Genomic DNA, 26,388 nt, shown 5'->3' with positions numbered 1-26,388 from the left:
GTATTTTTTTCTAATTAATTCATAGGAATCCTGGATCTTAATCCTTATTTTGGTTGTATGTATTGCAGAAGCTTCCCCCAGGTTTGTGGTTTGTCTTTTTAGTTTTTTAGTGGCATCTTTTGATGAGCAGTTCTCAGTCTTATTCTATCATTATTTAACATTCTTTCTCTTATGGTTCCTGCCTTTGTTACACTTAAGAAATCTCTCCAGGTTCCAAACTCATGAATATTCTTAGCTCTGTTTTCTTCTGAAAGTTTATAGCTGTGTATTTCATGTTTAGATCTTCATATGGAATTGATTTTTGTGTATGGCGTGAGGTGGGGTCCAGTTTCATTTTTCCATACAAGAAGCAGTTGTTCCAGCACCGATTCTGATAATTCCATCCTCCCCTCATTGATGTGCCGGCCCACATCTGTCAGAGATTAGCTGTCCATTGGGGTGTGGATCTATTTCTGGGCTTTCTGTTCTGCTCCACTGGCTTATATTACACTGTTCTAATAATGATAGTTTCATAAGTTTTGCTCTTAGGTAACATGAATCCCATCCGTGTTGTTCCTCTTCAAGAGTGTCTTCTCTTTCTTTAGCTCTTAATACTTGGATTTGGAGTCAGCTTTTCAGGTTGTATTTAAAAACCTGTTGAATTTTGTATTGGAATTGCATTGATCAGTTTGGGGAAGAATAGACATCTTAGAAATATTGAGTCTTCCAGTCTTGAACGTGGTATAGGCCTTTGCTATTTAGGCCTTATCTTTCTGTAAAGTTCTATAAATTTATAATTTCATCTGGTCCCTTGAACACATTCTTTAGATTTGTTTCTAAGTTATTTTTGATCCTATTGAAAATGCCACCTTTTTAAAAGATTTGCTTTTCTAATTGTCCTTGGCATATAAATTGTAATTTGTTTTTTATACTAATTTTTTTGTCTTTTGAACTTTCTAAATTCTTAACGACAAATAGATTCTTTTGGATTTTCCGTGTTGACCATAATATTTGTTTTTTGACCATAATATTGTTTGTAAGTGGCATTTTTCTACCTCTCTTCGTCTTAGAATACTTTCAACTTCATTTACCATGCCTCAGAGTTACACTCGTGTTTTCTTGTATTTCTTGCCTTTCTGTTTGACCTGAAAGGCATTGTTGTTATCTTGCATTGTACAGCTCCAATTTGCTTACATTCACTACATGCATTTCCCACTGCCTTTGCTCTTCTTTACTTGCATCCTGGAGCTTTCATCTGGAATCATTTTTATTTTGCTTCAGTTACACCCTTTAGAGTCTCCTGCACTGGGTATTTGCTGGTAACAGATTTTCTCAGTTTTATTTTGAAAAGGTCTTCACTTTGCTCTTCTTAAAAGTTCATTTCTCAGGATGTAGAATTCTAGATTGACAGTTATGTCTCCTGTCTTTCTGGCTTCTGTTGTTGCTGTTGAGACATCAGCTTCTTTGATGGCAATCCTTGTTTTCTCTCTGGCCCATTTTAAAATCTCACTGGTTTTGTTTGATGTCCCATAATTTCAGTACAGTAGGTCCAGGGGTGGATATCTTTGCATTTATCTTTTTCGTGGTTGATTGGGCTTCTTGGCTCTCTTTTTGGTATCTTGTTTTATAGTAAGAACAGTGACTTTGAGAGCCAGGCTGCTTCAAGTTTGGATGTTAGCTCTGCCAGTTTCATCCTTAGCCGCCGTGTGTATCAATCACCTCAGATGTAAGGTGAGGATAATAATGACACCTCACTGTGAAGATTAAATCCTTAATAGATCTTATACCAGCAAAAGCTTAACCTTCACCTAGATTTTGTCCTTAGTATTTCTTGTGTCTTTGCCAGTTTTCTGATGATTTTCAAGACTTTTTTCGTACTGAATCCAGCAAGTTTTAGTTTTCAGTGGCAGTCTGTCTGGTTAACCAGTTTGTCAGTATAACTAGAAACTGAGACTAAGACGTCATCTTCTGCTCGGAGCATGCGTGCTCTCCTGCTGGCCAGCCAGTGCTTCCTCTCCCTTTTCCATGTGAAAATGGTTGGTATGCAGTTGTATTTCTCAAAGCCTCATTAATGAAATCCTCAACTGGTTCATTTTGTTACGACCGTTGGTGAAGTGTGGCTGAAAAGGAAAGTTGAGTAGGGGTTTTTGTCTGAAAAGAATTTTGATTGTAGGTCTTTGGATCAGTAAACATTCAGCCTAGCCTTTTTCATGTTCTGCATGTACCTGTATGCTGGCAGGAGCTGATATTTGGAATGGGAAGCCTTAGAATGAAGGCAGCGAATCACTCCAGTGTGGTTGCATTCACTCCACTCAGTAGGCTGAGAAAGTGACTTCTGTTTTGGAGGGATGGCTGGCCATGGTCACTGGCAAAGGTGTTTCTCTTTCATTCAGTTTCTGATGGATGCTCCCATCAGAAACCCCCTGTGGCCTAAGGAAGGGTTTGGAAAAGGGTTTATGGAGCCTTTGTAACTGTTGCCATGAAGAGGCACTGTGGACTCTTACTCTGCCTGTCATGTTGTAGACCCTGGCATGCCAGAGGTTCTGAGAGTGGGGACTGGGGATTCTTACACATCAGTCTTGCCAGAATTTAATATGAAGATATGTTGTGCTTCCTAACAGTGTCAAGTAGCTCATTTCAACCTCATTATGCTTCCCCTCTGCCTTAGTTGCAAGCAGAGGCACCTAGGCTGGCTGAATATCAAGCGTACATCGATTTTGAGATGAAAATTGGTGACCCTGCTCGCGTGCAGTTGATCTTCGAGCGTGCCCTGGTCGAGAACTGCCTTGTCCCAGACTTGTGGATCCGCTACAGTCAGTACCTAGTAAGACCACTTGACTGTTCTAACTTCTCTCCTTTTTACCAATTGAGAACCTGTTCAAAGAAAATCAGCAGGAGTGCCAGGGGTTAGTTGTGTGCTCTCTCTGCTTCCTCATTTTCCCCTCATCCTCCTTTCCCCTCTGCCAACTCACTCAGGGAGTTCTTCTGGTGTTTCACGTCATTTCCAACTGATCGCTAACTGTAAAAAAATTTGCACGGTCTTCTTACTGAGGACTTCGTGACAGATTAATTTTTTTTTCTTGTAACTTTTCATTATGGGAAAAAATGTAAGCACTAGTATATAGATTAGTAGGGTGAAACCTTGTGGGCCTATCACCCAGCTCCAACAATTAACTCACGGCACTAGTCTAGTTTCATCTATATCCTTAACCTTCTTCCTCTTCCATCTGATTTTGAAGCAGATCCAGAAATCACATTTCATTGGTAAATATTTCAGTACATATATGTAAAAGATCTGAATCTGGATCCAGACTAGGTCCATCCATTAGGATTGGCTGATGTCTCTTAAGCTGTTTTCATCTATAGGTTCCCTCTCTACCTCTCCTCTTCTACCCCAACTCCCCCTTGCAATTTCTTTGTTGAAGAAACCAGTCACGAGAGGCATTTCTAAGGAAATTTCTTTTGTCAGCTGGTTGTGCTGGAAATGTCTCTCGTGGATGGTAAAGTCTGTAACGGTAGCATTTTATCTCCTAACTCTGGACTTCTTTATCATAGGATCGGCAGCTGAAAGTAAAGGATTTGGTTTTATCTGTACATAATCGTGCTGTTAGAAACTGCCCGTGGACAGTTGCCCTATGGAGTCGTTACCTCTTGGCCATGGAAAGACATGGAGTTGACCATCGAGTGATTTCTGGTGCGAATGTTTTTGGGGGAAGACTCTTAAGCTTTCTGCCCCAGGCCAGAAACCTAGTGCTGTGACTGACAGTCATTAAATCAGCCTTTCCCTGGGTGTTAGCTTTGGGACATTGGGTGTTAGTGACAGAAAAGGCCCTAAGTGGGAGATAAACTGGTTTTAAGCTTTTAACATGCTAACATTCATTGTGATTTTCTGAGAAGTTGGGGTCTTTTCTCCAAACTTACTGATCTGGAATTCTTTTAGTGCAGGGCATCTTGTGGAACATGCCCTTTCTAGAACACAGTTTGTGCAAATCCTGGAGGAGCTTTTCTTTTGAACATTTCTCTCTAGCTCATTTACTTTGTTGCTTCCTGTCATTAAGTCATATAGTATTTGATAGTCAGTAGAGGTTTTTATAACCATCTTGATAATTTATATTAACTTTCTTTTCAATTGGTAACAAATCCTGGCTTGTTCTTCAATTCCAGTGACCTTTGAGAAAGCTTTGAGTGCTGGCTTCATTCAGGCCACTGATTATGTGGAGATTTGGCAGGCGTACCTTGATTACCTGAGGAGAAGGGTTGATTTCAAACAAGGTATTTAAATTCACATGTCAAATTCAGTTCTGAATTTTTCCTAACATGTCTTTCAGTGAGATGTCCCACTTGCCCAAATAACATCATGATTAGGCACATGATGTAGACCAGCCATTGGCAACTGTTTTCCCCCAGAAATTTTCGCTACTTAAATCCTTAAGTCCTGCTGTGAATTGTAAGGGAAGAGACTTAGGGTCCTTATGTTCTATACCGGCTCCTGCCAGCACTGTCCATAATGTGCTGTTTGTTCCAGTGTCTTTCTCTGCAACTGCGTGATGGGGCAGGACTGGCAGTTTTATTTCTGTGTCCCAGGCATGATGCCAGGTGCATAGCAGGCTCCCAGGAGTTTCACTGTAGGATTTAAAAAAAAAAAAGACATGGTATGCGGTTTCATGAAGCCGAATCTCTCTTGCAACTTCTAACAGACTCCAGTAAAGAGCTGGAAGAGCTGAGGTCTGCATTCAGTCGCGCCTTGGAGTATCTGAAACAGGAGGTCGAGGAGCGTAAGTGTGGCTTCACCCACTCCTTGATGCACTTGTCTTTCCTCTTCTTGGTGGATGTGCCTTCTCAGTCAGAGGCTCTTTGTCTCTAAATTCTTTTCTAATTTTGACTAATTCTGTTCTTACAGGTTTCAATGAGAGCGGAGATCCAAGCTGTATGATCATGCAGAACTGGGCTAGGATCGAGGTAAGTGTTTTTGATGGACCTGCCAGTGACATCCACCTTTGAAGGACCTGTGTGTAATGGATGTGGCTGATGTTGAGTCAGAATCCTAGGTGATGGTCTAGGGTCTGTAAGGATTTGTGCTCTATATCTAGCTTGATGCACATTCATCTGTATCTTAGAGAAAACACTAGCACTCAGTAAGAAGTTACGCAGCAAATGTCAGAATGCCAGGAGTTCACTCATGGACTTCTGCCCACCTCCCTTTGGTGCCTGGTTCGTGAGAGTAACCGGGGTGTGTACCATCTGCCAGGCATTTTACTGTGTGCCAGGGAAATTAGGTAGACCTGCTTTATGCTCCCAAGTCTTTGATCTCGTGTGGAGACAGAAATTTGACGGATAATTAGGGGATATAATGAGTTGAATGTTATGTCGGACCAAGGACCTCAAGTGAGTAAGGTATGGAACTTGCCCTTGATCAGCTCACAAAATTGTGAAATTCTAATCCTGTTTTATTTTCTGAGGGGAGTCAGGTCAAAGCACCAATATCTGTTAGGTTCAGAGAGGTTCACTTGCCCAAGTCACTTAATAAATGGCAGAGCGGGGACCTACTTCTAGATCAGTCTTTTCTCCGCATTGTGCCTCAGATTAAACGCTTGTAGTTAAGCTTGATAAAAATAAAAAACAAGTGACTAGCCAGTTCTGTTGTAAGTACCTGTGGGCTCCTGCTCTTTGCACTCCAGTAGCGTAGGCAGACAGCTTGATGCTTGTCACCTCCGAAAGCCTGAAGTGGTTGAGCTGGGCCTGTTGCTGTGGACGGTGGCTGGGAAATGTCCAGGGAGTTAGGGAACATGGATCGTCAGTGGGGGGGTTTTAAGGCATGTCTGTTCGAAGTATGCTTTGTAATGGGTGCCAGTGTCCTAAGGTTTGAGTCTTTCCTAACGGAGCCTGTTAATGCATTTTAGGCTCGACTGTGCAATAATATGCAGAAAGCTCGGGAACTCTGGGACAGCATCATGACCAAAGGGAATGCCAAGTATGCCAACATGTGGCTCGAGTATTACAACCTGGAAAGGTAACCGGCCTGGGGGCGGGGTTGGCAGTGCCTGTTGGGGGTAAGCCATCTTCAGTCGCTCTGACCCCTGCCGGCCTGGGCTTGCTCCTCACCACAGGCCGCCGCCGGCCTCCCGTCCTTCGCTAGTGGCTTTGTGTGTACTAGGAGAGGCTAGGGGACTAAGCCTAGTAATTTGTGCCCGGCCTTGTCGCACAGCCATACGTTTCTTTCCATTTGTTATTTTGGTTTGTTTTGATTTTTGGATCTGAGGGTTTTATTTGACTTTTTGGGGAACTATTTATTTTTTGTATTTGTTTTGTATGTAAAAGTGGAAAGTATTAAAAAGTGAAGAGAAAAACCCCAAATTATCTGCAGCGACAGACCCCCCGGAGACATAACCCCTATTAGCTAATGGTTTGGGTATATTCTTTGAGATTTTTCTATGCTTAATTTTTTTTTTTTAAAGAAAATGCAATGATATAGTTTACATGTTACAAATCTCTAAAACTATTTTAAGTAAATATGACCAATAATATTTATAACATGGGGAAGATGCAAAGAATATGACCAGCTTTTCTATTCATTGTATCTTGAACACTGCATCTCAATAAATACATTTTTATATACTTTTTTCTTTTTTGAATGTTTCGGTTTTTTCCCCAATTTAAAAAATAACACTGTGCTCAAATTAAGATAGAACATTTGCCAAACTATGTGGTAGAGAGTGAAAGTTTATTACCATCTCACCCATAGAGATGACCACTATGAAAGCTTCTTGAGGGGGCACCTGGGTGGCTCAGTCAGTTAAGCGTCTGCCTTCAACTCAGGTCATGATCACAGGGTCCTGGGCTCTCTGCTTGGCGGGGAGCCTGCTTCTCCCTCTGCCTGCCGCTCCCCCTGCTTGTGCTCTCTCTCTCTCTCTCTGTCAAATCAATAAATAAAATCTTTAAAAAAAAATAAAAGCTTCTTGAATATTCCTCTGAGGTCAGCAGTTCTCAAACTTTTTGGTCTCAGGACCCCTTATACTCTTTAAAGTATGAGAACCCTGAAAAGCTTTTGTTTATGTGAGTTGTATGTATTTAATATTACCATATTAGCAACATTGATAAATATTAATATCAATGTCACCATATTAGAAAACTGAGAAATTAAAAAATTATTTAATTGTCAAAATAATAAATTCATTACATTTAACATAAAGAATATATTTTTTATGAAAAATGACTTTTCCAAACCCCAAAATAATTTAGTGAGAAAAGTGGCATGGTTTTGTATTTTTACAAGTGTCTTTGAAGTCTGGCTTAGAGGACAGCTGGATTCTGGTGTCTGTTTCTGCATTCACTGTGTTGTGAATTCTCATTGAAGAATATGAAGAAAATTTGGCTTCACACAGGAGGTTAGAAGGAAGGGGAATTTAACCTTTTCAGATAATTGTGGATATTCTTTCATAGTAGAGCAAAATTCAACAAGTGGTAGTTTCTTAAATAGTTGCAGTGTGGAATCTGAAACCATTTATCATTGAATTTCTCGGACTCTTACATTAATATCCATTGGTCTGTTTTGTACTTTGCATAGACCTTTTACCCACATGTGAATCTGTGACATGCATTGTTCATTTGGAGAATACTCATTCACTAAGTCATGCAGCTCTTCTCAGTATCGACACATTTCATCATACAATATTTAAAAAATCACATTTGGGGGCGCCTGGGTGGCTCAGTCGTTAAGCGTCTGCCTTTGGCTTGGGTTGTGATCCCAGGGTCCTAGGATCGAGCCCTGCGTCGGGCTCCCTGCTCCGTGGGAAGCCTGCTTCTCCCTCTCCCACACCCCCTGCTTGTGTTCCCTCTCTGGCTGTGTCTCTCTCTGTCAAATAAATAAATAAAATCTTAAAAAAAAAAAAAAATCACATTTGTTCATATCTTAGTGATCTTAGTAGGAAAATTTTTTTTTTTTTTAGATTTATTTATTAGAGTGTGTGTGTACGCAAGTGGGAGGTGCAGAGGGAGAGGAAGAGAGCATCTCAGGCAGACTCCCCACTGAGCATGGAGCCTGACCCAGGTTGGGGTGGGGCTCGATCCCACGACTCTTAAGATCCTGACCTGGGCTGAAACCAAGAGTTGGACATTTCAACCGACTGAGCCACCCAGGCACCCCAGTAGAAAAAGTCTTTTAAGTAGGAAGCTGTCAAACTCAAAGTGGCAGATACAAATTTTCCAAAATTCTGATTTTCACTTAAAAGCTGCCATTTTATCCTGGCACCAAATACAGCCAGGGGGTTTCCTTGAAGTGACGGACTTCCTTCATTAGTTTTCAAAAATGTCTCCAGATACTCAGGTCTCTGTAACCACAGTTTTTGTCACTCAGCTATTTTCTCAAGTAAAAATGGTGTTCCAGGAAAAAACAAACTAGTTCAGCTTGCACCCCAAACAAAAAGATAGGCTTTTCTTTGTGACAGCCATTGCTTTATGTGTATATCTGCTTATGTCGCACAGAATTTGAGAAGTATGTGTGTAGCCCTGATCACTGCTAAGGGCTACCGCAGCTTTTATGCCATCAGTGCAAGATGTCAACACAGTGAAAAAGTCAATTCGTGTTCAATAATAAAGTAGTTTTGACTTTGCAGATCACCTGAAAGGTCTTAAGAGACCTTCAGGGGTACATGGATCATACTCTGAGAACCGCTGCTATAAGTTTTTTTCCAGTGTTCTAACCTGTATTTGTAATATTTATGTATATTTATAAGTTATTTTTAAATAGAAATGGAACATAGCATTTCATAACTGTTATTAGTAAGACAACGTTGTTTATAATTACTATGATTAGCGGTGTATCTTTCCATATGAGTATCAGAATGTATGACTCTGGGCATGAAATCTGACCGTCCTCTGGATTGGGTGATTCTCCTGTTGGATAGGACAGCATCCCGGAATTTCTCTAAGGATTTGATCAAGTTAGTGTAGCATTCTTAGATTCCCCACCTGTGTGGCAGATGCCAGCGCTATAAAGGCGGGACACCTGATTGCAGACTACTGTCCCAGATAGTAGCATTTTCTAGTAGCATCTCCTTGCTAATGGAAAGAGTGACTTAGAAGAAAGCCTTAGTGTTGACTGGAGGAAAAAGGAGAAAACATTGTAAGTAGCAATAGTACAAATAGCTGTGGATAGTTCTGGAAGCCAGAGTCGCCGCAGAGCTTCTGATCTTGTGCCCCTGCCTTTGCGTGCCTTCTGCTTTGTGTCCTGGTGGCAGCAATGGTTTGTTTTCTGTCCTAGGGCACACGGTGACACCCAGCACTGTAGAAAGGCCCTGCACCGGGCTGTCCAGTGCACCAGCGACTACCCGGAGCACGTCTGTGAAGTGTTGCTCACCATGGAGAGGACAGAAGGTGGGGACCCTCAGCTCTCTGCTGCTGGATTGGAGTCTGTCCCCTCCACCCTTTGGTCTCAGGACTATAGTCTGTGAGGACAGACTGTGGCACTCTGTGATTAGAACTGTCACGTGAGCCCACATCCCCTTGCCCCTCTCCTCAGAGTCTCCAAATACAAGGAGGGCTCTCTGTGACGTGGCTCTGACACAGGGTTCTCTTCATTCTTTGTGGTGGATGCTATTCTGTCACTCGCTGGGTACCAGTAGCACTCCTCCCTTGCCCCCAGTCATGACAGAAACATCTTCAGACTTGTTGCCTGGGGATCCAGATCGCTCTAGTTGAGAATCTGTGCTCTGGCACAGTGTCATGCACACCAAAGGCACGCTGAGAGGCAAAGGGCTCAGTGTGGGCATTGGTCGTGTGTGCATCCCTTGTAAATTTTAGAGCCTCAGTATTAAGTCATCAGTAGGGAAATAGTGAATTTATCCGTGGGCATTGATCTGGATTTTAGGTGTAGACTCCTCAGAACTGGAAATAAAACACCCAAGCAACAACAGCAAATAAAAAACACCCCAACGTTTATCATTTGAGCAGCTCTTAAAATCCTCAGTCTTCACATAGATGTCTTGTACCTTTTACATTAGAATGTCTTCATAATCTTCCCTAATGAGAGTAATAGGTCATATTCTGGTTTTCAGGTCTTTTTTAAAAAGGATTTTTTTAAAACTTGTTTTAAGACTTAATAATTATTTACTTACTTTAGAGAGAGTGAGCGAGCACGTGTGGAGCACGCTTGAGCAGGGGGAAGGGGCAGAGGGAGCGATGCCAGAGCTCGATCCCAGGACGCTGAGATCATGACCTGAGCCGAAATCGGGAGTTGGACGCTCAACTGACTGAGCCACCCAGATGCCCCAGGAGAAGGGATGTTTTAAATACACCTAGAAGGGGGCGCCTGGGTGGCTCAGTCGGTTAGGCGTCTGCCTGCTGCCTTCAGCTCAGGGCATGATCCTGGGTTCCTGGGATCGAGCCCCGTGTTCTCCCTGCTCAGCAGGGAGTTTCCTCTCCCACGCCCTCTGCCCCTCCCCCTCTGCTCATGCTTTGTCTCTCACTTTTTCTCTGAAATAAATAAATAAAACCTTAAAAAAAAATAAACACACCTGGAAGAACTGTTCAAATTCTAAAAAATTCAAGCCTACAGTAAGGAAATCTGAAAATGGAGAGCCAACTCTCCAGTTCTTATTTCTCATGGGAGAGATCTCTTGTGGGGGTGTGGGGGAAATTAAGAAAATTTCATATTATTCAATCCTTTAAAATTCTAAAAAGTGACAGTTTGCTTCTGTTTCTATTAAGGTACCCTAGAAGATTGGGATATAGCTGTTCAGAAAACCGAAACTCGATTAGCTCGTGTTAATGAGCAGAGAATTAAGGTAATGATGCTATTAAAGTCTTCAGAAGCTCTGCTAGCTATTTTGATTGTGTTTGGTATGAATATTTCTTGTCAAAACCTCTGAGGTCTTCCTAAGTAGTATCTTTCACTCAGAAAATATTAGTGACATACTTGAATCAGTATATTTAAGCCTGTCTTGTATCATTTTCTTGGATTGGCTTAGAACTTTAGCCCTGACAATAAAAACTTTATGTAGTTGGGGACTTTGGGACCTAAAGTTTACTGGGATATAGATGGGAAAGCTAAGAATGGAGCCTCACTTAGCCCCGTGAGTGGAAGGTAAACACATCCAAATTAATTAGAGCCCCAGTTTTATACTTTGTTTTCTTTCTTTTGGTGAGTGATTACTGGGGATGTTGCAGAACATTCTGTAGATGTGAGATTCAGAATTCTAAGAAGCCTGAATAAGCCCTGGCAGGGAAAGTTGTGAGCACGCCCTCCTCCTCCTCCTTGTGACCTCTCCTTTCCCCGGGGTAGCGAATTTCCACTCCCTGCATCCCCTTTCCTCTCCACTTGTCCTGGGCCCATAGAGTTCCCGCAGTTGCTGCGTCCTAGTGATGTGTCCATGTTCCCATCCCAGGCTGCGGAGAAGGAAGCAGCCCTTGCTCAGCAAGAAGAAGAAAAGGCCGAACAGCGGAAGAGAGCGCGGGCCGAGAAGAAAGCATTGAAAAAGAAGAAAAAGACCCGAGGCGCAGACAAGCGCAAAGCAGAAGAGGACGATGAGAAGGAGTGGGGCGATGATGAAGAAGGTAGCGCTTTCTGGAAATGTTATTTGGGAACATCTATAACTTCCAGAGAAGTTACAGACACCGTACAGAGAACTTGTGTCTTGAACCAGCTGAGAATAAGTTGCTCGCATGGTGCCCCGTCACCCTTCCTGTCCCTGCCCATCGTCCACATGGGCATACTCCTCCCCGTGCGAGCCCGGCACTGCCCTGCAGCCACTCCCGCGTGTCCACCTGGGCTCTACTCCCTCCACTGTGCCATTGCCCCCTCTGCCTGCCCCCTGTGTGGTTCCCCTTCACCCTGCTCGGGCTCCCACAGACCGCTGACCCTGTCCCTGCCCTTCATCCCCTCAGGCTGCAGCATCCCACCCTGCAGCCTGCACGGACACCTGTCTCGCTCGGCCCGCCGGGTGGTTTTGACTCGGTGGAGTTTCCAACTAGGGCTTCTCTTGCCCCTGCCATTTCAGGGGTGGGCAGGTGTGGGTCAGATTTATTTCAGCAGGGTCCGGCAAGGGAAAGAACTGTTTGTAGACATTCAAAGACTCCATGCGTTTTCCTAGTACAAAGGTGTCAAACAGAGGGACCTTTCTTGTGCACTTTTTTGAGGCCGTCAGAAATGACCATGGCTGGGTAGCTCGCTGGCCTTCGGGGCTCCAGGTTTAGCAGGGAAGGCAGATGTGACATGTGACCACAGTGGCATATGATTGGGACTGTGGGAGAGGACAGTCTGGATTAATAGTGGAGGCCAGAGGAGGCCGTGGGGGGTCAGCTCCCTGCAGGAAAGACTTCATGTACCTCAGCATCTGGAGGCAGGAGTGAGTGACTGTCAAGTGCAAAGGAAGGCAAGGGTAAACCAGACAGAGCGCCACTGTCTGCAAGGCATGAGGCATAGAACACCCTGGAATTTTCTCTGAGCAGCAAATAACTGTTTGAGCCCTGATGCATGCTGAGGGCTGTGTGCTGGGGTAGGTGAGGCTGGAGTAGCTAGGTAGCCGGCCCACTCAGGGCCACTCTGGAATGCGGTGTGCATTGGTTAGACTTCATTAGGAAAGCAGTGAGGAATTGATGGAAAGGTCTGGAAGTAGGGCCAATGCCAACTGGCTTTCAGTACTGACCCTCTGGAGGCAGTGGGGCAGATGGGTTGGAGTAGAATGTTGTTAAACTCTGCTGAAGGACACAAGACAATAGTGAACATAGAGGAATTATAGTGCTTTGCAGAGTGTGGCCTGTGGAGCGGTGCGCATATGTTAGAGTCACCTAGGGTGCTTGTTTAAATGCAAGTCCCCAGGGGCGCCTGGGGGTTCAGTCGGTTAAGTGTCCCAACCGTTGGTTTCAGCGCAGGTCATGATCTCAGGGTCACAGGATCGAGCCCCATGTCGGGGTCCATGCTCAGTGCAGAGTCTGCTTGAGATTCTCCCCCAACTTGCATGCCTGCACGCACTCTCGCTTTCTCTCTCTCTCTCAAATAAATAAAATCTTTAAAAAAGACAAAAAAAAAACGCAAGTCCCCAAACCCCATCCCTCCCTTGCTGCCCCAGGCTTTCTAGGAGAGGGGTACTAGAATTTGCCATCTGAACTTTGAGACCCCCTGACCTTTTATGCAATTGACCCTTGAACCTTGGGGCTTAAGGGTGCTGACCCCCTACACAGTCAAAAATCCATGTTTACCCATGTTTACCTTTTGATTCTCCAAAAACTTAGCTACCTACTGTAGTTAAGTAGGTACTTAACAGCCTACTGTTCACTGGGAGCCTTAACAGGATAACGTAAACAGTTGACTAACACCTATTTTATATGTTACATGTATTCTATATCGTCTGTCTACAATAGAGTAAAGAAAACGTTACTGCAAAAATCAGAAGGAAGAGAAAATACAGATTATGTTTATCATCTCAAACCCGGTCAACTGTATAATTAAGAGTGGATAGCGGGGACTTACGTTACCTCCTCACTTAATTTAGTCCACTTACCTGAATGAACTTGGGGCCCAGAAAGTAGGGGGACAAGGTGAGTGGGTCAGGCAAGACTTGACAGAGGGCACGGTGTGTGCCCAGCTCCAGAGACAGGAACGGGTGTGTCATGTGCAGCCACCCCAGGCCCAACATTGAGCAGCTCACTGAAGAGAAGAAGCAGTTCATTAACTGTTGCTGCTTTTCTTCTTTCACCCTGTAGAGCAGCCTTCCAAACGCAGAAAGGTGGAGAACAGCACTCCTCCAGCCGGGGAAGCACAGGACCTAGAGGCAGAAACAGGACTCTTTGGGAAGAGTGCGCCTGTAGACGTTGACGCCCCCTCCAAGCAGAAGGAGAGGGCAGCTGCCCTCAAGAGGGACGTGCCCAAGGTGCCCCACGACAGCAGCAAGGACAGCATCACCGTCTTCGTCAGCAACCTGCCCTACAGCATGGGAGAGCCGGATGTGAAGCTCCGGCCGCTCTTTGAGGCCTGTGGGGAGGTGGCAGATATCCGCCCCATCTTCAGCAACCGGGGCGATTTCCGAGGCTACTGCTATGTGGAGTTTAAAGAGGAGAAGTCGGCCCTGCAGGCGCTGCAGTTGGACCGGAAGACTGTAGAAGGGAGGCCGATGTTTGTTTCCCCCTGTGTGGATAAGAGCAAAAATCCCGATTTCAAGGTGGGTCTGTGCAGAAAACGCCTTTCATGTCGGGTTCTTGAATGCTTTTTGCCTGCAGCAACTAACATTTAGAATCTACATGGAATATCTGTAGTCTGTTAAGAACTAGACTCACACGTTAACCAGGGCCTATTCTGAGCTGGGTAGGTGAGGTCCTGACTCAGGGCTTGGTCACTTTGAGCTCGCCCTCGTTGACAAGTGATGAGAAAATTAGAAATTACAATGATGGCTACTTGCCACTGAATGTTGAGGGAGTGGCAAGGGGTCATGCAGAGTATTTACTATATTACCTTGTCAGATCCTCACCCTAACTCTGAGAATAGCGGCTTTCATCCCTGCCATGTTCCGGGGCAGGAAGGGGGCGCTTTGAGAGGTTAAGTGACTTACCCAGGGTGACCTGTTAACAGTTGCAGCACCCAAAGTTGGCTCTGGTCTCTGGCTGGGGTGAGGCCTGTGGCCGAGCCTGGTACCGGCTGTAGTATGGTGCGCTGGGTTGGGCACGGGAGTTTGACTGTTTCCCTCCCTTCTTCCTGTAGGTGTTTAGGTACAGCACTGCCCTGGAGAAACACAAGCTGTTTGTATCAGGCCTGCCTTTTTCCTGCACTAAAGAAGAACTAGAAGAGATCTGTAAGGCTCATGGCACTGTGAAGGACATCAGGCTGGTTACCAACCGGGCAGGCAAACCGAAGGTCAGCGTCTGCGCAGACGGTGTCAGCCTCCTGAGGCTCGGGCAAACCTAGTTCTCCATCTGTTCAGATTATTAGGTTCTGAGTGGGTTCCTCGTTTGCTGAGAAACAAGTTAACAACACTAGGGACACTTGGCTCTACGTGCATTTGGAGTCAGATTAACCTGTTTCTAATTATACTAAAAATAATAGGGCATTGGGGGAAAGAAAACTTCCCACGAATTAGCAGGGGCCACAGTGCAGACCGCTAGCTGTGTGCACCCTCCTGCCCAGCGCCTCTTCACTAGGCCTCCAGGCACCTCCTCTAATCCGAGACCCCGTCACATCCTCCCGCTAGCTCCCCTCAGTGTCCTGCGAGATCCTTTTCGTACCACATTCTGAGTAGTTGTTTAGGCACGAGTTTGGGTTACCTGTCTTTCCCCCAGCCCTCCGGGTTGATGGAGAGTTGAAGAGCATGAAGTAAGGAGGGGCCAGGGCCCAGACATGAGGGCTCACCCTGTGTCCAGCCGCCTCATTCATTTGCTCTTGCTGGATTTATACTGGTCTGTCTGTCCCCCTTCCCCTCCCTCCCTCCCTATCTTTTCTTCCTTTTCCTTTTTTTTTTTTGAGCAAGCACAAGGTACGCTGACCTCACAAAGGTTATGTGAAGTTACAGTCAGTTGCAGAAACAGGAAGAGTAGGGCCAGTGCATAAACCTATAGCCAAAGGATGGTGGTGATGGGGAAGGGAACCTGATGTTGGGGTGCCTGCCCGGTACTGGCTTCTGGACTGAGGCAGGAAGTTGGGTCTTGGCTGGGCCGCACCTGATCCGGCTCTGGATCTTGCCTCTTACAGGGCCTGGCCTATGTGGAGTATGAAAATGAGTCCCAGGCATCACAGGCTGTACTGAAGATGGATGGCATGACTATCAAAGACAATGTCATCAAAGTGGCCATCAGCAATCCCCCTCAGAGGAAGGTTCCAGAGAAGCCAGAGGCAAGGAAAGCTCCAGGTGGCGCCATGGTGCCTCGGCAGATTTACGGAGCGTAAGTGTGTGCATGCTGCCCTGCCCAAACTCGGCCCCGGCCAGCACCGTGGTGGATTCGTGTCCTGCTAGTGCAGCGAGCTGGGGCGGGAAGCCAGGGCTTGCTGTTCCTGGGGATGCTCACTGTCATTCCCCAGAGCAGCTCCACGCAGAGTGCAAGCCCGGAAGTGCAGCTCTTCCTGGTGTTTGCCAGTTTACACGTGATTTATCTGAGGTCAGTTGGTTTCTAGGCAATGAGTATATTAAAGTCTTTGGCAGTAGAATCCTTACGTGTGGATTCAGAACCTGACAACCATATGCTTGCCGGGGTAGTCTACACTCCGGCTATAATCAGAAGAGCTAGCTTTTCACCTGGTAGGAAGGAGACTGCAAAATCGTGAGGTGGTTTGGTAAGGTCTGAAAGAGGATAGCATTTTTATCCACCCTACATGTAACTGTTGCACAGGTTGGTCTTTGCCAAGATTGTGAAAACAGCAGTTTGTTGAACTGGTTTTTGCATATTAGAGTCACAGAGAACAGGGATCATCTCCCTTTTCTGGTTTTTACTCTTCACCTATTAACTTGGTGCTCTACACATTTCGAGAAACTTCTCTACTAACAAACTACAGAAATGAGCCCGGAAAGTATGGTCTTCACTTTGTAACTTTGGGTGACTGAAGACCATCCTGGCTTATTTTCTCAAATAAAGCAGGGGCCGCGAATGGTTGCTTTGCAAGCGTACATCCAGTGTTTGCTCTTCCAGGCGGGGGAAGGGGAGAACCCAGCTCTCGCTGCTGCCTCGTGCCCTGCAGCGCCCGAGTGAGACAGCCGTCCAGGCCGAGAACGGCCCTGCCCCACCGCCGGCGGTCACCGCCTCAGCAGCCACCGAGGCACCCAAGATGTCCAATGCTGATTTTGCCAAGTTGCTTCTGAGAAAGTGAACGTGACTCCTTAGAGGGGAAATGCCTTACTGCACACTGGCCAGGAAGAGCACCCGGCCCCCAGCTATACTCTGGGTATGGAAGGGCCCGGGGCAGCACCCCTCCTACGCATTTTCCTCGGGGTTAGAAAGGGATGAGGGTGTCCAAGGAAAGAGGCTTGAAGCACTCCCTCATATTGAGGGCAATAGGAGGAAAATGATCACTCCATGGGTTGGGCCCAGTGTGTAGTTTCTTAAGCTATTTTTGTGTCTTACAGAGTGAGAAACGGAAGTGAAATTCAAACACACCGTTTTGAGACCCACTTGTCCCAGTGTTTTCGGCCATCTGACTCCCTTTTATAAGACACTTCTCTTACAGCCTGCACAGCTCATGTGCCCGTCACTCTTTTAATTTTAAAAGACAAAATGGCAGATGCTAGTAATTCACCAGAATGGCCTATTTTAGTAAAGGGGTGGTGGGGATAGGGGAAATCACATAAAAAACATTTGATGGATTTTTGTTCAAGGGGGGGGCTGTGCGTTTTTATATTATGTATTTGTAAATCCCACATCAATCCATTGTTTTATGTTTCCTAAAAGCAAAATATTTGTGACCTTTGTTTTATATGGGAGTTCTGTGTGCCACCTGCTGTGGACCATTTTCTTTGCCTAGTGATTAGTGAACCGTGTTCTTTGTCTAAATATTGAGTTTCAGCCCTTTGGTTTTGTTTAAATACCATGTCAAGTACAAACTTAAATTCTCCCCACTTAGCTTTGTTTATTAAACTGAAGTTCTCTTCAAAACTTCTTGCTGAATGGTAGTCAGATGTGCATTCAAACATGGATGTATTTTGAAAATGGGTGCACTTGTCTTACCTAACAGATGTGTAAATAGACCTTTTGTAAGTCAAATCCTGTTGTCCCTTTGATTTAAATCATTTCAGTTGTGATGGGTCTTCTTCAGTTCTAAACTTCACTTTGCTGCATTTTGGCCCTTCAACTTCTAGGCTTTTTTTTTTTTTTACATCTCATCTCTTATCAAATATTTAAAAAGCCATGTTGCCAGTTCAGTAGGGAAAAGGACTTTTTTATAAAGACACTCTGGGGGAAGAAATTAGGAAATGCTTTCATGCATGCTAGAAATCAACCCACTTCAATTGGTTTTTAAGTTTTTGTGCATCAGGCTTTACTACATTTTTAATGGGAAATTGGAAGTGTCATCCAAAAGTGTTGACAAAAGAGCAAAAGGACCTCATGTGCCTGTCCTTGAGCTTCAGCATCCCTCTCTAGCACAGGGGGCCTTCATCTCTGCCGCCCCTGCCCTCCCTGTTACATCGTGGCCTGTGTCAGACATGGCGGCAGCACCCCCCCCCCCACCAGGGGACTGCAGCGAGTGCCTCCAAGAGACAAGGCCCCCCAGGCCACAGTTTTATCATTACTCCTAGAAACACGACCAACAATGCCTTCAAGTCCTCAACTATCCAAATTCCTCGTTTCCTGTTGTTTTGTAAGTGCATCCCCCCTCGCCCAGGAGGTTAGGATCGGTTGATAAACCTCTGAAGTCTTTTAATCTGATGGGTCCCGTCTACCTTGTCTCTTTTTCACAAAACATTTTTTGTTAGGTGTTAGTTGTGAATTAAATTCACGTAGTGGCCAGAAGAAGTGTGCTGTATGTAACCCTGGTCCCTCCTGTGTTCTTTGGAATGGGCACTTCCCCCCGCCCCTGTAAGCCTGTTGGTTGGGCGAGCAGACTAGGGACAAGCAGGGACTGCCACCGAGGAACCCCGAGTATCTCCTCACCCATCCAGGCTGACGTGGCTTGCTTCCTGCTGCTGCACGTTTCACCGTCCCTCTCTCAGTGTTGGCCAGTCTTCTGCCCTCACTTCATGCTTTCTCGTGTCAACACAGGCTCATTACAGAACTGAACCCGCTCGGACTTGAGCTCAGGGTGTGGACGGTCCTAGAGACGGACTGTCAGGAACATGTGAGTGGGTTTATGTGTTTTCCCCAGGAAATCAAGAACTGCTGGTAAAGAGAAGCACGAATCACCATTTGCGTTACTGGCGTGTTAGTGGAAGACAGTGCTTCAGGCCCACCAGCGCAGGTAGGTAGCTTAACCCCCACAGTCCCGTCTCACCTCCCTCTCGAAACGAGCGCCTCATACCATAGTACAAACGGGGCTTAACGTTCCGAAAGGATTCCTCCTTCATCCTTGTGACAGATGGGAACATCGTTTGAATAAGACAGCGAAGTCTCAGGCCTTTATGTAATAAAATACTTTATTAGAGTCAGTAATCTATTAAAATAACATCCTTCACAACAGAGCTTAAAGTGCACGTTTCTCTCTCGTACAAAGCACGCACTTCTGTCAGGCTTCCTCAGTGTGCTTATAAAACCAAGACGAAAGAAGAGTTCAGGGGCAGAGAGCCCTCATGGCAGCATACGAATATGCAAATATTTTTTTATAAAGGTTTGAATAACTATCCCTCGGGGCCTCTTCACAAAGATTTCTTAATCTTTCAGAAAGCTACTCTGTGCCTATTACACAGTTAAATAACTATAGAAACATCTACCTCAGAAGAGTGACCTCCTTCCTGTCAGGGTATGACTTCCCAAGTCAGAGACTACACTTTGTATGTGTTCACCACCATTCTGACCCTGACAAAGTGCACGACAGCGCTGGACGTCCTGGGCCCCGTCACTGGGAAAGGAACCCGTGGCCCTTTGGACTCTGAGCAGCACAGCGGCGGTCATGGCGGCACCTGGGCTGACATGCTATTGATAGAGAAGAGTCTTCTTCCATAGAATGAAGACTTGGAAACTTGGCCGTATCACATAGGACATTTTATCATTTTACAAGATGCCAGAAAAATAAGGCCAGTCCAAGGCAATCTCTTCTGCTTCCCCGAGGGGACGCGGGACAGTACAAGGGCTGGGGGAGGTGGGGGTCAAGTCAGTAAGTGGAGAAGACTGCGTGACAAACGGGGCACATCCTGCCTGGCTGAAAGGTTTTCCTTGGTTTGGTAGAAACTCCCTCTAATTCATTATCAAAAATGCTAATTTGGTGTTGACGTGGCAACTTTTTTCTCAGATGTGTTCTTGAATATCTGCCTACACGAGACGTTCAACTCCAGAGTCGGGGGTGAGGGCAGACTCGGCTACTTGCACAATACCTGATTTGCAGTAGGATTCAGTTGCGTGACAAACCCAGAGAACTTGTAGACTAAAACATCTGGTCTGAGTTGCTGCACACGAAGTGCGAGAAACATTTCATACACAGAAAATCAAGCTGGCCACTCCCCTATTCTCTTAGTTAGAAAAACAGTCTTGATAAGGGGACATAACAGCCTTTGGCACTAGAGTTTGCGAGCTAACTATGACTTAAGGACTTCCTTGAAATGAGAAAGGTATCTACCTAGAAATGTCAACATTAATTTTATTTCATCTCTCAGAAGTTTGCTCTACCAGTGAGAATTAGTCACACCGCCAGCCTCTTTGTAGAAGCAAGCTTTCAGTCATTTCTCAAAGCCGGGACCAGGTTCTCCCCAAGAGTACTGACCTCTCAGGTCAAGTCACAGGACACCTGGAGGAGTTCCTCCTATGGCTTTTGGACCTCCTTCCACACTTCTGGCCTCTTCCCACCTGAGTGCAAATTCTGCTCCAGAACCTGTGTTCTGGTCACACACAGCACTGATGCTCCCAAAGCCTCCCTCCTTAGGGACACCAGTGCAGACAGCAGACGCCACACAACATTTAGTAGCCCCAAAGAAGAAAATAAATAATAACTTGGGCTGAATTATAAGTTACCTTAGAGATAAGGCTTAATAATTTAGGTGTTTGTTTTTTTTTTTTAACTAAAACATTTGGAGGTAAAGAACGTTTAAGTTCCTTTTCTGTCTCCTTTTGCTTTAGGAGACAACTAGGTTTCTAGAAATGCTAAGGGTTTCCCCTCCTTGGGACATCCCTTGTCACCAAGGGAGGATTTCCAGGCTTAGGGCTTCACAGGCAGTGTCTCCTTAAACCCGGAGTGGTTGGGTTTGGCCTCGGGCAGTGCCACCGGGTACTCGGTTGTGGCAAAGAGCAGGGTGTCCAGAGTGGTCTCCGTACACTTGGCGATGAAGCGGATGAACGGCCTCACGTCACCTTCATTGGCGACCTCCAGTACATGGTAGTACTCGGACCTCTGCTCCTTGCGGATGGTGATGGGTGGGTAGCCCGCCTGCATCAGGATGAGGTTCATCAGCAGGCGCGAGGTCCTTCCGTTGCCATCGATGAAAGGGTGGATGTAAACCAATTTATAATGGGCCAAGGCCGCAAACTCCACTGGGTGCAGATTCATGGCGTCCTCGGAGTTGAGCCACTGGATGAACTCCTGCATCTGCTTTTCCACATCTTGAGGATGGGGAGGGATGTGGTGTCCCACGAGGACCTGTGTCGTCCGAAACCTGCCAGCTTCCACTGGATCCACGTAACCCAGCACCCGCCTATGGATCTCCAACACGTCGCTGATGGTGACAGACCCGATGCGGGAGACTAGCGTTGTGTTGATGTACGTCATTGCTGCGTGCATGCCGATAACCTCGTTCTGCTCCTCCAGGCTTTTCCCTGGCACGGCGTAGCGGGTCTCCAGGATGTGCCTGATTTCCGAGAGGGTGAGGGTGTTGCCCTCGATCGCGACTGTGTGGTAGATGTGATGGTAGTAGGTTTCCTCCATGACTCTGCGCAGCGCAGAGTTGCCCTTGGGGATGGACATGACCTTCTTCACTTTGCTGTCGATGATGCTAAAATACCTCTGGTCGATCTCCTCGACCAGCGGCAGCGTCCGGTCCCGGTTGACCAGCGCTTTCTCATGGTAGGGCGAGATGGTCAACGCTCTGGTGTATAAGTAATCCGCCTGGATGATGTCCTTGTCCTCTTCTGAAAAGATGCCAAACTCGTTGAGTGCATCCACGAAGTCTGGGTCCATTTTGAGGGCGTGCAGGAAGAGCTTGTGGGCTTTCTCCCGCTTGCCTTGGCGTTTCATCTCCAGGGCTTGGTTCAGAGCTGCTTTGGCTTCCAACTTACCAGCTAGAAAAGAGCCAGAGAAGCGTTGGCAGGAGAGTGGGAAGGGCAAAGGATGTTCAGGACAGCTGTCCCCTGTGCTGGCCCTTCAGGGGGGCTCGTTCTAGTCCCTCTGCTCACTCTACACTATGGATGCATTTGTGCCCCGCAGCTGGTTTTTGTCTGTGTGTCCCCAGAGCCATTCTCTGTACCCTGGAAGTACCACCTGGACTCCCTGGCCCCCTGCCTTCTGAGTGCCCGAGTGAGTGGCTGCGGCCGCAGCTCCTGTTAGGTGGCTCTCCCACATTCTCAGTTCTCTGCTGTCCTGGTTCAGTCCCGGTGATGCTGGCTCTGGCCCCTGTCCCTTCAGGCCCAGGCTGGTAACAGTTCCCCCCACTGGTGCTAGGCTCCGGAGGATTCCCCATCCCTGGGCTGTTCTTTAAATCTTTTAACCCAGTGGTTCTCAACCAGGGGTGATTTTTGTTCCCCCCCCCCCCAGGCGACAGTTGGCAGTGTCTGAAGACATGTTGCTTGTCGCGGGGGGTGGAGGGGTGGGGTGCTACTGGCATCCAGTGGGTACAGCCCAAGGATGCTGCTCAGTATCCTACAGTGCACCCCAGAGGACAGTGCGGAGGGAGAGAAACTGCTCTAGATCTAGCCCTCCCTCATCAGCCCCTCCACCCACACACGGGGCTGCTTTTCGTCACATGCGCAGGCTCTCTCATCCTCTGGTTTCTGCCTGGTGCACTTGCCTCTCATGCCTTTTCCTTTGGGTCATTTTCCTATTTACACTGGGGTCTCAGCTCAGGCATTCCCTCCAGGGAGCCCGCCAGGTGTGCCCGGTTTCCCACCACCATGCTGGTGATGCTGTTATCTTAGCCAGTTGTCAGCTTGTCTAGGCTGGGAGCTCGGGGCGGACTTACCCAATTAAGGAGTGGTGAGGAGAGCTGGCCGGTCTGCCTTACCTGGAGAGGCCTTGGTCTTGACCGCCAGCGGTGGTGCGTCCCCGGAGGTGACACTGAGCTCTGTGGACGGGCTGCTACACTTGGTGACGGCATGCTGCACCCTGTCCAGCTTGCTCCTGAGCAGGTAGAAGCCTTTGAGCACGGTCAGACACTGCTCTTCTAAGGCCCCCAGCGGCAGCAGCAGCGCCAGCAGGGACCCCAACAGCATGCTCAGCAGCATCACCCACAGGAAGCGGCCCCAGACGGAGACCCATTTTGGTTCAGTCACTGCCATCACTGAAGCCATCAGCACGAGTGTCATCTGGACTCAGGGGTGGGTACCCTGCACATATTCAGTTGCCTGAGAGCAGGATCTGCGGGGAACCAAGAGCTGTAGATGGGGCAGGGGAAGGGGACACGTTCAAGATAGGTTTCTGAATTCAGCGGGGGGTTGGAGGCCCCCACACCTCCTATCACTATGACCCGGAGGTTGGGGCAAGGCAGGAAGTGGATTTAAATGGGGAGGGGCCAGCCTGGAGGACGGTTGCCACTTCCAGGGCGCCGTGACTCTGAAAAGTAATGCCACTGCACTCAACATTTATTGAGCGCTTACTGTGTGCCAGGCCCTGGTAAGCACTAAGGACCTCACACATACTATCTCTTGCAGTCTTCAACAGGAGCTGATGTTACCGTCATCCCACTTCTCCAGATGAGGAAACAGGCTCAGAGAGATGAAGCCCCTTGCCCAAAGTCACCCAGTGAGTAAGTGACAGCCTTAGGACTTGAATTCAGGAACCCATGGCTCTAAAGTCCCCTCCCTTGACCACAGATCTGTGCCCACACACATATCCAGATTGGCCAAGGCAGTTCCGAGGTCTAGTCTTTGATATGCACAACTGTTTGGTGGCCGCCTCTTCATGCCCACATCCTGGTATTAGTCACAGTGCTGCTCCCCTCTCTGGCCTTCCTTCCCTGACCTGTCCGGTAAGGATTTTACCTAGAGCCTGGACAGTCCAAGCATCTCAAAAGGAACTTAAGCTGTGGGCCAGAGTGGGTGAGCACTCACCCTCCACATGACAGTGGGCATGTGCTTTGGGCTGGCAGTGGGAGTGGAGGGGTCAGGTATGCAAGCACCATTATGCTAACAATAAGCATTTATTGGGCAACTGTGGTGTACTGAGCACTAAGCTGAGTGCTAGCCACGCGTTATCTCAATCATTAACACCTTATGAAGGAGCTACCCCCAACTCCATTTTACGGACAAGAGAAACTAAAGCAGGGTAAGTCAGTTTCTAGAAGGCCAAGCTAGTAAACAGAAGCATCAAGAATGAATTGCCAGTGCTTCTGGGAAGACTACCGAGGTCTTAACCTCTACCTTATTCCCAACCAGGGCCCATGCATCCCTGCTCCAGCCTGCTCCTGGTGCTGGGCCTCCAAGACCCAGAAATGACTGATTAGGTTTCTGATCGCCCAGGGCTCAGAGTCTAATGGGGGAGCCTGGCTCGCTGATAACACCTGAAATGGCTTGGTCTGCGCTCTAACCAGGGTACGCTGGGCGTGCTGTGGGGGGTTTAGAAGAGGGTATGGGTCACTGCTTCGTCCAGGTGCTCTGGGAGGCTCCCGGAGGGAGGGGATCCGCGGCGGGGCTGGAGTTCGCCAAAGACCCGGGTCTGCGCCGGGGGAGGCACGAGATGCGAACGTCTCACTCCTCACTACCCTAGGAAGGGGGAAACTGAGGCCCAGAGGGGCGATGTGGCTCGACTTAGGTCCCTCTGAATCCCGCTCAGGGCTCACTTCCCCGCTGCCCCCTGCCCAGCTCGCTCCTTCCGAGCCCCTAGGGCTCGCCCCCTCCTACCGCGCGCTGCTGCCCGACCCTGCCGCCGCCTTCCAGGGGCTCGGAGGTTCCGCTGCCACCCGCTCCCACCCGCTCCCAGGCCCTGCTCCGCCGCCGGCCTTGTGGCCCCGCCCCCGGCGACTCGCCATTGGTCGGCCCGCCATCCTCGTCGCGGCGGATTGGTTTCCCCGACTTGTCCCCCCCTCGCACTTCCGGGTTCTAGCTTCTGTGTCGGCTTCCCCGGGAAAGACGCGCCGTGGGTCACCCCCATTGGCTGGCTCCTGTGTTGGTCTCGTGCCCGCAGCAGCCAATAGGCAACCGGAGGGGCGGGGCCCGGGCGACAAGCGGGAGTAGCGGGCGGAAAACCCGCGCGCGGTGATTTGGGGGTACGATAGGTTCCGCGACGGAAACTCGCAGTTCCGCCTGCCGTGAAGTGCTGTCCTTCTGCTCCTCGTCTGGGGGCCACTCTCCTGGCCCTCCGTTTCCTTAGGTGAAAAATGAGGATGCTCCGCACCCTGTTAGTCTGACTTCAGAGCTCCTGTTCTTAGACCCGACTCTGTGATATCAGGGTTGACACTTCTCCGTCTTTCTCACCTCTCTTTCCCTTTTCCTCCCAAACATTTTAATTTGCATCCACTCGAGAAGGAACTGGCTGGTTTATTAGCTTCCCAGAGAGACTGGGATTTTTCCCTGAAGCAGAGAGCTGAAACCTCCATCCTCGTTCACAAATACTGAAATGCAACATCCAGGAATGCTAAGCGTTAAGGTGTTAGCCCTATTGATTCTGGAGGCGGAGAGACCCCGGCTTCAATCCGGGCTTCGTCACCTAAGCTCTGTGTGACCTTGGGTGTTATTCCAAGCCTCAGTTTTTCCATTTGTAAAATGGGGACAAACAGCCGACTTCGCCTTTGGCCTCAAGTTCAGGATCTGCGGAAGGCCCGACTCTTCAAGATCTGACCTCCATGACACACATCCCCCTTGGGAGCCACTGTCAGGCAGTGGTTGTGGGTGCCGCCACGAGAGCCACACAGCCCTGGGGTCTAGTACCAGCTCTGCCACTTGAAAACGGAGTTACATTTAGCAAGTGACTTGATGCCACTGGTGCCGTCTGCTTTTCTGTAAAACGGGGACAGTGCGGTGACATTACCTCCTCAGAGGGTTTTGTGTGAGGGGGAGTGAGATCCTACATGCCTGGCCCAAAGCAGACATTTGATAGGTATCTGCTGTTGCAGTTATTCCTAGACAAGACACAAAGTCATCGCTGTTTTGTTATTCGCAGAAGAAACTGTCAGAGCTCCAGGTGGCTCCAGTCACTGGGGAATGACTCCATGTCCCTTCATAGGTCTCAGTCTGCTTCCAGTTGAGGGAAGCCACTGACCTACAGCCAGGAGTGCGCTGTCATAAAAGACACCATGGGGGCGGGGACGGGGGCGGGGGCATTGCAAGGTGAAGGACCAAACAGCGCGGGCTGTGCTTCCTGTTTGTATCTAGTAACCGTTGCCCAAGCTTTGTGTCCTGGAGCAGGTCACTTACCCCACTGAACTGGCTGTCCTGGGGCTTGTGGACTTCTGCCCCTCCCAGGCATAAGGTGACGTCATCATCTGCTTATAAAGGCACCATCCGGGGGCCCCTGGGTGGCTCAGTCGGTTAAGCATCTGCCTTCAGCTCAGGTCATGATCCCAGGGTGCTGGGATCGAGCCCCACGTCAGGCTCCCTGCTCTCCCTCTCCCTCAGCCCCTCACCCCTGCACACTCGCTGTTTCAAATAAATAAAATCTTAAAAAAAAAATAAAAAGAAAAAAGTTAAAAGAAATAAAGGCAGCATCCACTT

At 47.7% G+C, this 26,388-nt stretch overlaps 2 protein-coding genes and 1 pseudogene across 7 annotated transcripts in view; 1 reads left to right on the top strand and 2 right to left on the bottom strand.

The window, feature by feature from the left end:
• Positions 1–19,399, top strand: part of SART3 (spliceosome associated factor 3, U4/U6 recycling protein) — a 35,541-nt gene extending 16,142 nt beyond the window's left edge. For 2 of the 4 annotated variants that reach the window (XM_081801968.1, XM_081801969.1), the window contains exons 7-19: positions 2,648–2,803; positions 3,535–3,673; positions 4,144–4,251; positions 4,677–4,754; positions 4,880–4,938; positions 5,880–5,989; positions 9,239–9,351; positions 10,684–10,760; positions 11,361–11,529; positions 13,678–14,132; positions 14,669–14,821; positions 15,653–15,843; positions 16,585–17,652. In XM_081801968.1, coding sequence (XP_081658094.1) covers positions 2,648–2,803; positions 3,535–3,673; positions 4,144–4,251; positions 4,677–4,754; positions 4,880–4,938; positions 5,880–5,989; positions 9,239–9,351; positions 10,684–10,760; positions 11,361–11,529; positions 13,678–14,132; positions 14,669–14,821; positions 15,653–15,843; positions 16,585–16,762 — 1,986 coding nt within the window. In that variant the 3' untranslated portion in view covers positions 16,763–17,652. Of the gene's footprint in view, positions 1–2,647; positions 2,804–3,534; positions 3,674–4,143; positions 4,252–4,676; positions 4,755–4,879; positions 4,939–5,879; positions 5,990–9,238; positions 9,352–10,683; positions 10,761–11,360; positions 11,530–13,677; positions 14,133–14,668; positions 14,822–15,652; positions 15,844–16,584; positions 17,653–18,751; positions 19,065–19,263 lie in introns of those variants that run through there. The other 2 variants (XM_081801972.1, XM_081801970.1) reach the window with 2 other exon arrangements.
• On the bottom strand, positions 16,377–16,475 carry LOC115940892 (small nucleolar RNA U3; annotated as a pseudogene).
• FICD (FIC domain protein adenylyltransferase) lies at positions 19,002–24,670 on the bottom strand. 3 transcript variants are annotated; one of them, XM_031027982.2, is made up of 3 exons: positions 24,580–24,670; positions 22,746–23,115; positions 19,002–21,807 (listed from the first exon to the last, which is right to left on the bottom strand). In XM_031027982.2, exons 2-3 carry the CDS (start codon positions 23,044–23,046, stop codon positions 20,732–20,734), a joined length of 1,377 nt encoding a protein of 458 aa, XP_030883842.1. In that variant the 5' UTR covers positions 23,047–23,115; positions 24,580–24,670; the 3' UTR covers positions 19,002–20,731. The 3 variants fall into 3 exon arrangements, with proteins under 3 accessions (XP_030883842.1, XP_030883843.1, XP_006733225.1); XM_031027983.2 differs by having other exon boundaries at positions 22,746–23,098; XM_006733162.3 differs by lacking the exon at positions 24,580–24,670 and having other exon boundaries at positions 22,746–24,536.
• Between the last annotated feature and the right edge of the window lie 1,718 nt (positions 24,671–26,388).

This window comes from Leptonychotes weddellii, chromosome 13 (genome assembly GCF_054177405.1).
Source record: "Leptonychotes weddellii isolate Sample4059 chromosome 13, ASM5417740v2, whole genome shotgun sequence".
In the NCBI taxonomy this organism is placed as follows: domain Eukaryota; kingdom Metazoa; phylum Chordata; class Mammalia; order Carnivora; family Phocidae; genus Leptonychotes; species Leptonychotes weddellii.
Note: the sequence above shows the minus strand (reverse complement) of the source record. Positions and strands in the feature narration are given on the sequence as shown.